Raw genomic sequence first — 12,514 nt, 5'->3', positions numbered from 1 at the left:
CAACCAACTGGAAGGTTAAACCCACAACATTCATGCACCCTCTGTTACATGTTGTTTAAGATAGTTATCCCTCAAGTGCTCAAAATTCATTCTCCTTATTCCCTGATGCTATCTCTTCTATCCAATCAATATTACCATAATTAAAATTGCCCATAATGTGATCATCCTTCACTTGCTTACTAAGTCATTTACTTCTACATTTTTGTTTCCACCCTCCACATTACCCAACCTCTAGCAACAATAAAATATTTTATCCTATCAATGAGTGAGTGAGTGGAATAATTTGCCCTTAGGGATAGTGAGTGCGTCTAGTGTGAATGAATTTAAGGGAAGGTATGATAGGACAAGAGAAGCAATCCTAGCTCTAAGAACAGTTATTGAAAGAAGATTGGAGAAGAATCAAAATACTCGGATAGTCTTTCTTGACTTGGAGAAAGCCTTTGATAGTATTGACTGGAATCAAATGTTTCACCTCCTAAAAACAATAAAGGTAGATTGGAGAGATAGAAGGCTCATATTTAATCTTTACAAGCATCAAGAAACCCTAATAGAACAAAAGCAGTAGAAAAAAGAAGCCAGCAATACAACAAAAACTGCAATAGCAAAAATACGTAGAGGTGTAAGACAGGGGTGCTCTCTTTCACCCATATTGTTTAATCTGTATATTGAAGATGCAATAAATAAACTGAAAGAACTAATAGAAACCGGAATTAAGATAAATGGAATTGATATTAACTGGCTACAGTTTGCGGATGATATAGCAGTTTTAGCTGATAACGAAAACAAACTGAAAGCCACCCTAACAAAGGGTGGCTTTCAGTTTGTTTTTGGAAGAAATCTTCACACAGTACAGCCTAAAAATTAATTATAAGAAAACAAAATTATTAATTACAAGTAAAGCAAATCCAATGAAAATAAACTTGGAAATAAATAAATAACCTTGGAAGTCTTATCACAGAAGATGGAAGAAACGAATCAGATATTAAAGCACGAATAATCCTAGCCAAAAAAGCATTCTATAACAGAAGAAACATTTTTACCAGTAAAGGACTTAGCATCCAGCTCAAAAAAAGGCTAGTGAAAACATACATATGGAGCATTGCATTATATGGTTGTGAGACCTGGACTCTAATAAAACAAGACAGGAAAAAGTTGGAGGCATTTGAAATTTGGTGCTGGATAAAGACGATGAAAATTAGTTGGACAGAAAAGAAAAGTAATGAACAAGTTCTGAATATGGTTCATGAAGAGCGGTCATTAATGAAACACATCAATAAGAGAAGAAAAAGCCTAATTGGACACCATTTGAGGCATGGGGACTGATTACAGAAATAATGGAGGGGACTGTAGAAGGAAAGAGGCCACGAGGTAGACCAAGAATTTTATATATAAATAACATAATGATGCTAACTGGCACTAAGAGTTATGAAGAGATAAAAAGGAAGTCACAAGACAGGATGTTGTGATGTGCTGCTATATTTACCAGTTTTCAGATTGATGCACCAAAGAAGAAGATGATAGCTGGTTTGGGTGATTTATAGCTTCCCTTGATGAGTCCTTCCCCCTGGAATCAATTAAAAAATTCCACAAATTATAATCGTAAAATGGATTGAGATATGTAATCACACCCTGGAAATGCTTTGTCTGTATTAAAATTTTATTATGGGTTGGCCTGTTTTGGCCTGGCCCACGGCAGGGTAGCCATAGAACACGTGTTTTATTACAGTAATAAAACGTGTTCCTGTTTTCGGTTCATCTTTTTCTGATTTGTGAACAGTGACTAGTTAGTTTGCGTTACTAGTAAGTTACAGAGTGAAGTGTGAATTGTAAATTTATAGTGAAACAAATTTAAACAAAAAAAATACATTTTTAAAAGGTAAGTGTATGTAATTTAATATTATTTTACTTGTTAGTTTTATGATTTTTTTGCTTTTAAACTGAAATAATTTAATTTAGGATTAATTAATTAGTTGATTTTTAATAAAATATGCCAGATAATTTTTTTAATATATGAAATTGTTCTAAAAACTATTAATTCTGAATTCTTTTTTTTTTTCCAAGAATTAAAGATTATTAAAGTCGATGCAAAATGAAAATAATTTATTTATAGTTTACATCAACAAATAATTACATCAAAAAAAAAGCTAAAAGATGTTTATTGATGTAATTATTTAATTAAATCAATTATAAAAATTTATTGATGTAATTATTTGTCTCCAAGCTTCCCCCCCCCCCCGGAAAATTTTTGAGGGTGCACGCCCATGCATATGGTCAAATTGACGTGAAATTTGTAGCGTGGGTTGCATAACCCACATGACAGCACACCCACCCGAAATGAGCATGCGATGCCACTGACACCTAGTATCTCGGGAAGAGGTACAGGTAACCTTAAAACTCGCCAAGAATGGCAAGGCTGCAGGAGTGGATGGTATCCTCCCTGAGTTTCGAAAACATCTGTCAACAAGGCCAAACATGGTTGGCCACCCTTTTCTCAGAATAATGACTGGTAAACTACCAAATCTGTGGCGGGAAGCCAAAATAATTGCTGTGCCCAAACCAGGGAAAGATCCAAATGTTGTGAAAAATCTATGACCTATCTCCTTGCTTTGCTCCATCTTTAAGCTCTTTGAAAGAATTCTCCTTAAAAGAATATCACCACTCATCAAAAGAGCACTCCTGATTGAACAAGCTGGCTTCAGGCCAGGAAGAAGTTGCTGTGAACAGGTCCTGGCCATGATAACACAGATTGAAGCAGGCTTCCAGAAGAAACTTAAATCTGGAGCCACTTTCATTGACCTGACATCAGATTATGACACAGTCTGGATCAGGGGTCTCCTCCTAAAGCTAGGAAATATAGGGTGCAAAACAACTTTCCAGCTTTTTGAATCCATTTTCTCCAACAAAGGTCCAGGTCCATATTGGCAGAAAAAAAGAGCAGGCCCAGATTCATTCACAACGGTCTCCCTCAGGGCTCTGTGTTATCCCCTTTAGTTTTTAATATCTATGTGTACGACTTACCACATACCAGCTCAAGCAGATATATATACGCTGATGATCTAGCAATCCTACATCAATCTACCTCCTTTGCCAACCTGGAATCAACCTTGAACACAGACCTGAACATCCTGGAAGAGTACTTCAAGCAGTGGTACTCGAAGCCAAATCCAACAGAAACTGTGTCCACAGTATTTCACCTGAGCAATGCAGAGACGAATCGATACCTCAACCTTTCTTTACGTGGAAAAATGGTAGAACACGAGCCTCACCCTAAATACCTTGGAGTGAGCTTGGACAGAAACCTAACCTATAAAAGGCACATCACCAACCTGTCCAACAAAATTAAAATGAGAAACAATATCATTTCAAGGCTTGCTGGAACAACCTGGGGTTGTGGTGCAGAAGTCCTAATGTCATCTGCACTAGCCCTCGCATTCTCTGCAGCAGAATATTGTGCCACTGTCTGGAAAGAAGTACACACACTAAGATTATAGACACCCAGCTAAACTCTACCATTCGCACAATTAGTGGGACAGTGAGAAGCACCCCTCTCTCCTGGCTGCCTGTCCTATTTAACATTGCTCCACCAAACATACAGAGAAGACAAGCCTTGATTAAAGAATTTAATAAAGCATTGAGCAACCCACTCCTGCCCCTGCACCAGACTCTCATAAATCCACCTAGTCTTCACCTAAAATCTAGAAAGCCTCTCTGGTCCATGGATGAACTCTCTTCAGCTGCCCTGCCATCAACACCTGACATGTGGAGAGAATACTGGTCCAACAATCTCCCATCACAAACGGCTTCCTGGTAGAAGATCCCTGTGCTCTGCAGCCTGGTTTTGCTCTTCCTAGGAAGATTTGGTCATCAATTAACAGGATCAGAACTAACCAGGGAAGATATAGCTATCTACTACATAAATGGGGGCTGTTAGACCACCCTTATTGTGATTGTTCTCCCATGGCTCAGACAATTACTCATATTGTGAATGACTGCTCAAGGCTCCAATTTCCCTAAAGGCAAGCTACTCCACATACTCACTGCTCTGTGAGAGAAAAACCAAACTCTTAACCCCTTTCTTGACTGTGAACAAACTTAACTTCCATGGATGCCCCAGTGTTCAATCCCCACCTTCCATATAATGAAAAATTTCATCAGACAATATCCTATACCACCCATTCAAAAGGGTGGTATAGGATATACCTCTCTCATATCACCCCTCTTTCTTCTGTTAACTAGAATCTGTAATCCACGTACTCGCAACCTGTCCTCATAATCTAAATTCCATAATCCAAATATAATCTTTGTAACTTTTCTTTGCACCCTTTCCACAGCTTCTTTATTCCCTTAGAATCCTGGAGACCAAATCTACTCACAATAATCCAGGTGTGTTTTTACCAGAGCTTTACAAAGAGGTAAAATGACTTCCTTATTCTTACATGTCAAGGTTCACTTCAGCATTGCAATTATCCTCTGAGTTGTATTTGCAACTTTTGCTATGTGACCTTTGAACTTCAAATTCTTATCCACCAATACACCAAGTTCCCTTGCTTTCTCAGTTTCTTGTAGCATAAGCCTACTAATATAATATACTACTGGAAATCTCATCACACCTAAGTGCATAACTTTACACTTACTAGCATTAAACTGATAGCCATTTTCATTTGCCCAAATTTCTAGTCTATTCAAATCATTTTGTATGTGCTGAATATCAGTAGCATCTCTGATTGCCCTGCCTATCTTCACATCATCAGCAAACAATTGCACATCTGATGTTAGACCCCTGCCTGAAGTCATTCATGTATAGATTCAACAATAATAGCCCAAGGACTGAACCCTGAGGTACACTCTGGTCACCTTAAATCTAGCAGGTTCACACCCACTATATACCCCTTTTTGAAATCTGTCTGTCAACAATCCCCTGATCCAGGTCAAGAATTTATATTCTAATCCCATGTTTTCCAGTTTATGCAACAGCTTTTCATGTGGTATCCTATCAAATGCCTTAGAAAAATCCAACATTGTCTACCCATTTCTCTATGCGAGTTCTTACTAACTTCTTTAAAATCTTTATTACTACAACAGAGCTACTGATAGGTCAGTAGTTAGACGCATCAGTTTTTACACCACCTTTGTGCAATGGAACTATCATACATCCCTTTCATTCCTGAGCTGAGACCCAAATTATACAAACATGTGAAAGGCCTAGCCAATTCAGCTGAACATTCCTTTAGCAAATGGGCTGATTTCCATCTGTCCCTATTGACACATTCTTTTCCAGGTTATGTAACAGATCTTCATTTTCATGAACCTCTAACTCTTCATCCAATGTAGCAGTAGCACTTTGCACTACATTACATACACTTGGTATGTAATTTATATTTAATCCTTTCTTTTTAATTTCTGGATTCAATTCATGATCATTTGTTGAAATTCTTCTGCAGAGTTTCCTAAAAGAACAATGCCATCAGCAAATCATAGGTAATTTAGTTCTTTCCCATTTACCATAATTCCTCTATTTTAACAATCCAGGTTTTTAAAAATTTCTTCTACGGCTGCTTTAAATAATTTAGGTGAAATAGAATTTCCCATTAATTCATTATAATTAATTAATTACGTTAACTCTTTAGTTTGGAGATGAATTTTATTGCTTGGTGGGAGACTACTACCCTGCTTATTGGAGGCCTGAAGTGGTTTGAAAAAGTTCCATTTAGTCTAGAGCAGAGTTTCTAGACTGTAAAAAAATAAATTAAAAAAATAAAAATCTTTAGCCAAAATTTTTAGACAGTACAAAATGCATTCTAAGTTTGCAAATTACCTTTCATGGGCAAGAGCAACATAAAAAAAAAAAAAAATAAATAAAAATTAGTATATCGTAAGTAATATCATTATGGCTTCTGCAAGGGAAAATTGACAACTGATCATATTTTCATGCTTCAACAATTGTTAGAAAAACATGAATTTGATAAAGAATTATATCTAGTATTTGTGGACTATAAACAAGTATATGACAAAATATACATCAAAATGTACTATAGGCTGGAGTGAGACTTTTTAGAATACCACAGCAGTAAATAAATATATGATTCTATAATTGCCACACTCTCTGCAAAGGTATGCTTCAGGAACATTCATCAAGTTTGAAATAAAATCTGGACTCTTCCAAGCAGATTCTCTTTCACAAACCGTATTCAATCTATTAATTGAAAAAAAGTTATTAGAGACTTAAATGAAAAAAGAAAGATGAAAATGGAAACATCTATCAGCTCTTATGCTAATGACTTGGTTATCCTTGGAGACATCTCATGGGATATTATATTATATTACATCTAATTTAATCAACATTTGTGTTCATTAAATTAAATAACGGACTTTGTCATAAACCAGGAGAAGACTTAATATATGTGCATTTCTAGGATCCAGCAAAACCAATCCAACTTGGTTGTTGATAATCATATCTTTGAGCAAGTGGATAATTTTAACTATCTAGGAGTCATTATTAACAGCTACAGTGATATGCACCAAGTTATAGAGGAGAGAATTGAAAAGGCCAGTCATGAATATTTTGCAATTTGGATTTTCTTGAATATTAAATGAAACATGGTTAATTTTTGGACCATCTTACAATCAAAATACTATGAAGGAAGACATGATGAGGAATTACAAAAAAAACCTGTTGGCCATCTTTGACACGACAGCCAACATCCTATCATGTATAAAAAATAAGAATTGAGTGGGTTGGTAACATTCAAAGAGCAGATGACCAGTTAATCAAACAAGTAATTATAAATAAAATTGAGAAGAAAAGACCCAGGGAAGTCCCTGAACATAATGGATAGATGTGGTAACAAAAGACTTAAGATAGCGGGATGAACTTATGCTGAAGACAGATGGAGAATCCTGTCTATCTGAGTAATATTATTAACTGAAGAATAGATACTTAAATAATAAAACAGAATAATCACTTGGTTCTAATGAGATGGGGAAATAGGTGAAAGGATCCAGAGATGGCTAATCAAATGGTAACTGACCTGTGCATATATCTCAACTTCTCTATTTCTCAAGTTTGAGAAATATGACAGAAATGTACAAATTAATGAGACTCATACAGTGTAATGAAGTAAGTTTTTGCAGCTTATTGCTTTCGGAGATAGAATTCAGGGATATCTCTGAAAGTCGACTAAAGGTATTGTTAGGAAGCATGTGAGGTCAAGGATCTTCTCATAGCATGTGGAGAGTGTGTGTGGAATGAGCTACCATTAGAAAATTGTATTGGTAGAGGTATTCAAGCAGAGATATGAGTGTTATGTATAGCTGACTAAAAAGGCCTCACCACAATGATTCCTTGGACTCCCTGTAGGAGCCCTTATAATGATAATTATCATAAATATGCTATCATCTAATAATAAAATTCACTACAACAATAAAAATTTATCAAAAAATCACAATGATTAGTCATCATGTTGGTATATTGATCTCTCAGGAAAAAAGGTCTACAGTTTACTGTGGATGAGACATCATATCTCCTTAGATCTCCCTTCCTTATGCAACTTTTTGATATTTCTCATATTTATATTGAAATTCCTTCCCTCCCTGATTTTTCTATATTATCATATTATCAGTGTTTGATATTGATAACATACAAATTTTATTAACACTAAATGTTGTTGGACTGAAATTCTTTACTTTCATGTTTTAACAAATGAATACAGGTATATGGTGGTATGAGAGGGATGAAAAGTTTAGTCACTGAAACTTCTCATTTGGATCCAGAAGATGGAATTCGATTTCGAGATTTCACAATCCATCAGATAAAAAAATTGCTTCCTAAAGCTCTTAATGAGGAGCAACCACTGCCAGAAGGATTGTTTTGGTTACTCCTTACAGAAGATATTCCCACTGTTGAACAGGTACTGTGTATTTGGTTTAGATACTAACTAAAAATATAAATATTAATTTAAGATATATACCTAACTAGCCATAAATGTTGTTACAACTTGACATTAAAGGTTTGTTACACTACATAAACCTTTAATGTATCAGTAAATCATCTACTGTAAAAATTATAATATTTCATGGCCCCCCTCAAAAAAGAATCGTAATATAGACATATATTATTATAATATTTATTGTATTTATATTCAATATAAAACATACAGAGCAAATATTGCAAAAATCAAATGCAAATATTACATTTTTAGCATCTTACATACACATTTGACATGACACATTATCTCATTTTTATTTAGATAGATATATTGTATGATGAATGTGTTTCAATACTGCTACACAAAAAGTCAGTATCAGGTGAAATATTTGAAACTGCAATTCTTAGATTTCTGCTTTGAAATGAAACTTATATGAATAAGCATATATTTACTAATATTCATTAAGCATCAAAATATGCAGGAAGCAAAATTTGTGAACCTGCACCAATATGTGATTTTTTCAATTAAAATATAAAAAATAACAAAAAAGAAATAATAAATAAAAATTAAATATGTTTCTTTTAAGATAAAAAAAATCTACTTAGTCACAAAACATTTTAAATTTGTTTTCATTATTTCACGGCCCCCCTCAACAAAACCTATGGCCCCCCAAGGGGGCCGCAGCCCACAGTTTGGGAAGCACTGAACTAGACATCTCTCTCTGTATTGATAAACACACAAATGTTGGCTGCACACAGCACCATTAATGGAACTGAGCTCACGTAATTCTGTGGATGTGCAGAAGTTGTAACAGTATTGGCAAACTGTGCAGTATATTACTTTGAATTATCAGATTAAATTTAATGCGTCCTTTAAAACAAAACATATCATATTCCTTCCAAAATGAATATATTCCTGCATGTTGTTCAGTTTGGTGAAATTTAAAATATGCTTAATTTTTAATTCACATAGAAACTGCATACCTGTTAAATCTTTAATTTCAGTTAATTCAAAGTTTTGATTTGAAGTTTACAATATTGTAGCTACTTTTAAAAAAATTTTTTTTTCTTCTCTCAATTTTCCTTTTGTCTTCTACAACATTTTTGCCTTTTTATAGGTTGATATCAAACATTTTATATTGGTAGTTTGTCACTTTCAACACAGAAGTGCAAATAGAATGGCTGCCAACTTTCAGCTGAATAATTTTTTTTACTTACTAGATTTTCTGTTGAAAGTTTTTCCACTTGGCTATACTATAAATTAAAGAATGCGAAGAAGTTATATTCTTGGTTTAATCCTTTATCCAAGTTCCTATGAAGTTACTTCACCACTGGGCTACTTGTATATAGAGGCTAATGACTTCACATATCAATTGCCTTAGCATCGTATAATGCACTGGACATATTCTTGCAGACATCTATATGGGCCACTACCCAGAGACCAGTTTTGACCTTAATTGAGGTCTCATTAGAGGGAGCCAGATCCAGAAGTGATACCAAGGTTGAAGTAATGAGAAAGTCATATTTCCATATACAAGTAGTCAAAAGGTGTCACACCTTATTACTAACATACCCCGGATTAGAGATAGATGTTGAAAGCTTTTCCACTTGGTTGTACTATAAATTAAAGATGCCAAGAAGTTATATTCTTGATTTAATCCTTTATCCAAGTGTAAGCAATTGATGTGAAATCATTAGCCTCTATATACAAGTAGCCCAGTTGTTAAGTAACTTCATGCACAGACTAAAGGATTAAACCAAGAATATCACTTCTCCTCCTCATCGTCAAATTCCTGACATGTACCCTCAAGGGATGTACAGGATATGATAGTACTACATGAAAAATTTACATCATTACTAACTTCCTATCTACAATTTTCCTCCAAATCAGTCTGTTACTTGTCAAGACCCCAACATTATCAAATCTTATATTTCTACCGTCTAAAGCACTTTGTACCGTATCAATCCACCTATATCTTGGTCTTCCTCAGGGTCGTTTTCCTGCCAATCCAGCAGAGAACATCCTCGTTTTTAATATGATATAGCCATTGATGCCATCTATTCATGCCTCTAATCTTTCCCAGGACTCTCATATCTGCGGTCTCTAGTCTTTGGTCAAGTGTTTTACTTCTGACCAGCTCTAAGATCCATAAGTTAAAACTGGTTTGAACACTGTCTTTTATACAGCTAATTTAGTGTTCTGATTAATTTCTCTCTTATTGCATATGAATTTATTCAATTGAATTCCTACCATACTATGTTGATTCTGCTGTCTATTTCCATATTTAATTTACCATCTTCACTAAACATCATGCCTAAGTAGCTGAAATGTTTTACTTGTTCCACAGGTTCCCCGTTCACAACGTAGTTGACATTTTCAACAATTCTATTCTACCTATTTTCATTGCTTTGTCTTTTTAATGCTGACCTTCATATCATATCTATTACAACAGTTATTCAGTTTAGTCAAGGAATCCTGTAAACTTGTAGCAAATTTATTTAGAAGTATAACATCTTCCGCATAAAGCAAACAGCTGACATTAACATCTCCAATTCTGATATCATGTTTAATACCACTTTCCTTCATAATGTGATCCATATAGATAATGAATAACAGAGGGGATAATGTACATCCTTGTCTCACACCAGATTTAACATTAAACCATCTTCCTGTACTTCCTTCAATTCTAACTGCTTACTTACAACTCAAGTAAAGACTTAAGTATTGCTTGTTTGTTATAATGCCTTATTGATACCATATTACTGTTGCGTATTGAATAACTTCTCTCTTGGCACCTTGTCATATGCCTTTTCCAGATCGACAAAACTTAAATACAGATCTTTGTTATATTCCCATGATTTCTCGACTATTTGTCGTAAAGTGAAGATCTGATCCTGATGGCCTCTATTTGGCCTGAATCCAGCTTGTTCTTCACCAAGTTTTTCTTCCACAATTCTTCTCAACCCTTTCTCAAGTATACTTCCATAGATCTTGCCAGGAACATTCTATAGGGAAATACCTCCCGTAATTCTCACATTCAGTTTTATTTCCCTTTTTTATATATGGGTACTATGAGAGCTCTACTCCAAACATCTGGAATTCGTCCCTCTGCCCAGGCCTTCTGAACTATGCAGTGCAACCACTGTAAGACTTTTATACCACCATACTTCAGCATTTCTGGTCAAATATCATCTACTCCTGATCTTTCCACATTTCAAGCCTTTGATGGCTTTTTCTACTTCAAGTATGGATATGCATTCCTGACTGTATGCCTGTTGAGTGTTTTTTACCACTGTGAGGTCATCACTGCTAGTTTCATTTAGCAATTTCTCAAAGTAATTACTCCATACTTCAAGGATATCTTTTTCTCCAGTTTTCGTATCACCTTTATCATCTATAACTCCTTTTACAGCATTCTTTCCTCCACATCTGAGCTTCTTCAACAACCTCCAGAATATTTTGCCACCTTCTTGATATTTATTTTCTATATTCTTGTCAAAGTCCTCCCATGACTTTTGTTTGGCTAATTTTACACATTGGTTCGCTTTCTTACATTTGTCTCTGTATTCTCTAAGAGCACAAGCTGACTTATTTGCCAGGAACTTTTGATATGCTGTCTTCTTTTCCTTCACTGCCTCTTTAACTTCTTGTGTCCACCATGGAGTTCTGATTTTTCTATCTTTGCAGACAACCTCACCACATGCTGGCTGAATCAATCAGGGTTTTCTTCAAGTCTTGCCACTGAATCTTCAAGGTTTTTTCCCTGTTCTCAAACTCTTTCATTTTTTCTTCAATAATCTTTGTGGATTTTAGTCTACAGTTCACATCTGAGAGCTGCTCAACTTTTATTCACTTTAAAACTTTCTTACATATTATTCTTTTCAATATGAAATTCAATTTTATCATGCTCAAAACTAAATAGTGATTACTTCCAATTTCAAATCTTCTGTACACTCTCACCAGGGAGAAAACATCACTATCAACAATAACATAGTCAATGAGACTTTTCTTGTTCCTTGCCTCTTCTCTTCATGTGAATTTGTGCACATTTTTATGTTGGAACATGGTGTTAGTAATAACCAGTCCATGTTCTTAGCAGAAATCCAATAGGTATTTGCCATTATTATTAGCTTTGCTGTTTTCTCCAAATTTTCCCAAAATATTTTTGTATGTCTGACAGTCATTTCCTATTCTGCAATTAGGTCCCCAACAAGGACCAACTTTTCCTTTTTCATTGTGTCAGTTGCTTTTTCTAAAGCATCAAAAAATTCCTTCACTACTACCTTAGTAGAACCTTCTGTGGGACCATATCTTTAATTTATAGTATAACCAATGGGAAAAAGTATAAATTAAAGTTGCCATACATCTATCTCTAATCTAGACTATTTTAGTAATAAGGTGTGACACCTTTTGACTACTTGTATATGGAAATATGGCTTCAGCATTACTCCAACCTTGGTATCACTTCTGGGTCTGACTCTCACACCTGAATAAAGGTCGAAACTGGTGTGGGTAGTGGCCCTTCTCATAATGCATTATTTATGTCTGCAAGGATATGTGTGTTGCGTTAAGGAATACTTAGGCAATTG

The 12,514-nt window shown here is 35.0% G+C and overlaps 1 protein-coding gene across 2 annotated transcripts in view; it reads left to right on the top strand.

Moving 5' to 3' along the window:
* Positions 1-12,514, top strand: part of LOC150100397 (putative citrate synthase 2, mitochondrial) — a 144,781-nt gene that overhangs the window by 33,280 nt on the left and 98,987 nt on the right. For both annotated transcript variants that reach the window (XM_090402917.1, XM_090402916.1), the window contains exon 4: positions 7,710-7,907. In XM_090402917.1, the coding sequence (XP_090259043.1) occupies positions 7,710-7,907 (198 nt within the window). The remainder of the gene's footprint in view (positions 1-7,709; positions 7,908-12,514) is intronic.

The sequence above is a fragment of the Typopeltis vanoorti genome, chromosome 13 (genome assembly GCF_054136105.1).
Source record: "Typopeltis vanoorti isolate ZY-2024b chromosome 13, IOZ_Tvanoo_1.0, whole genome shotgun sequence".
In the NCBI taxonomy this organism is placed as follows: domain Eukaryota; kingdom Metazoa; phylum Arthropoda; class Arachnida; order Uropygi; family Thelyphonidae; genus Typopeltis; species Typopeltis vanoorti.
Note: the sequence above shows the minus strand (reverse complement) of the source record. Positions and strands in the feature narration are given on the sequence as shown.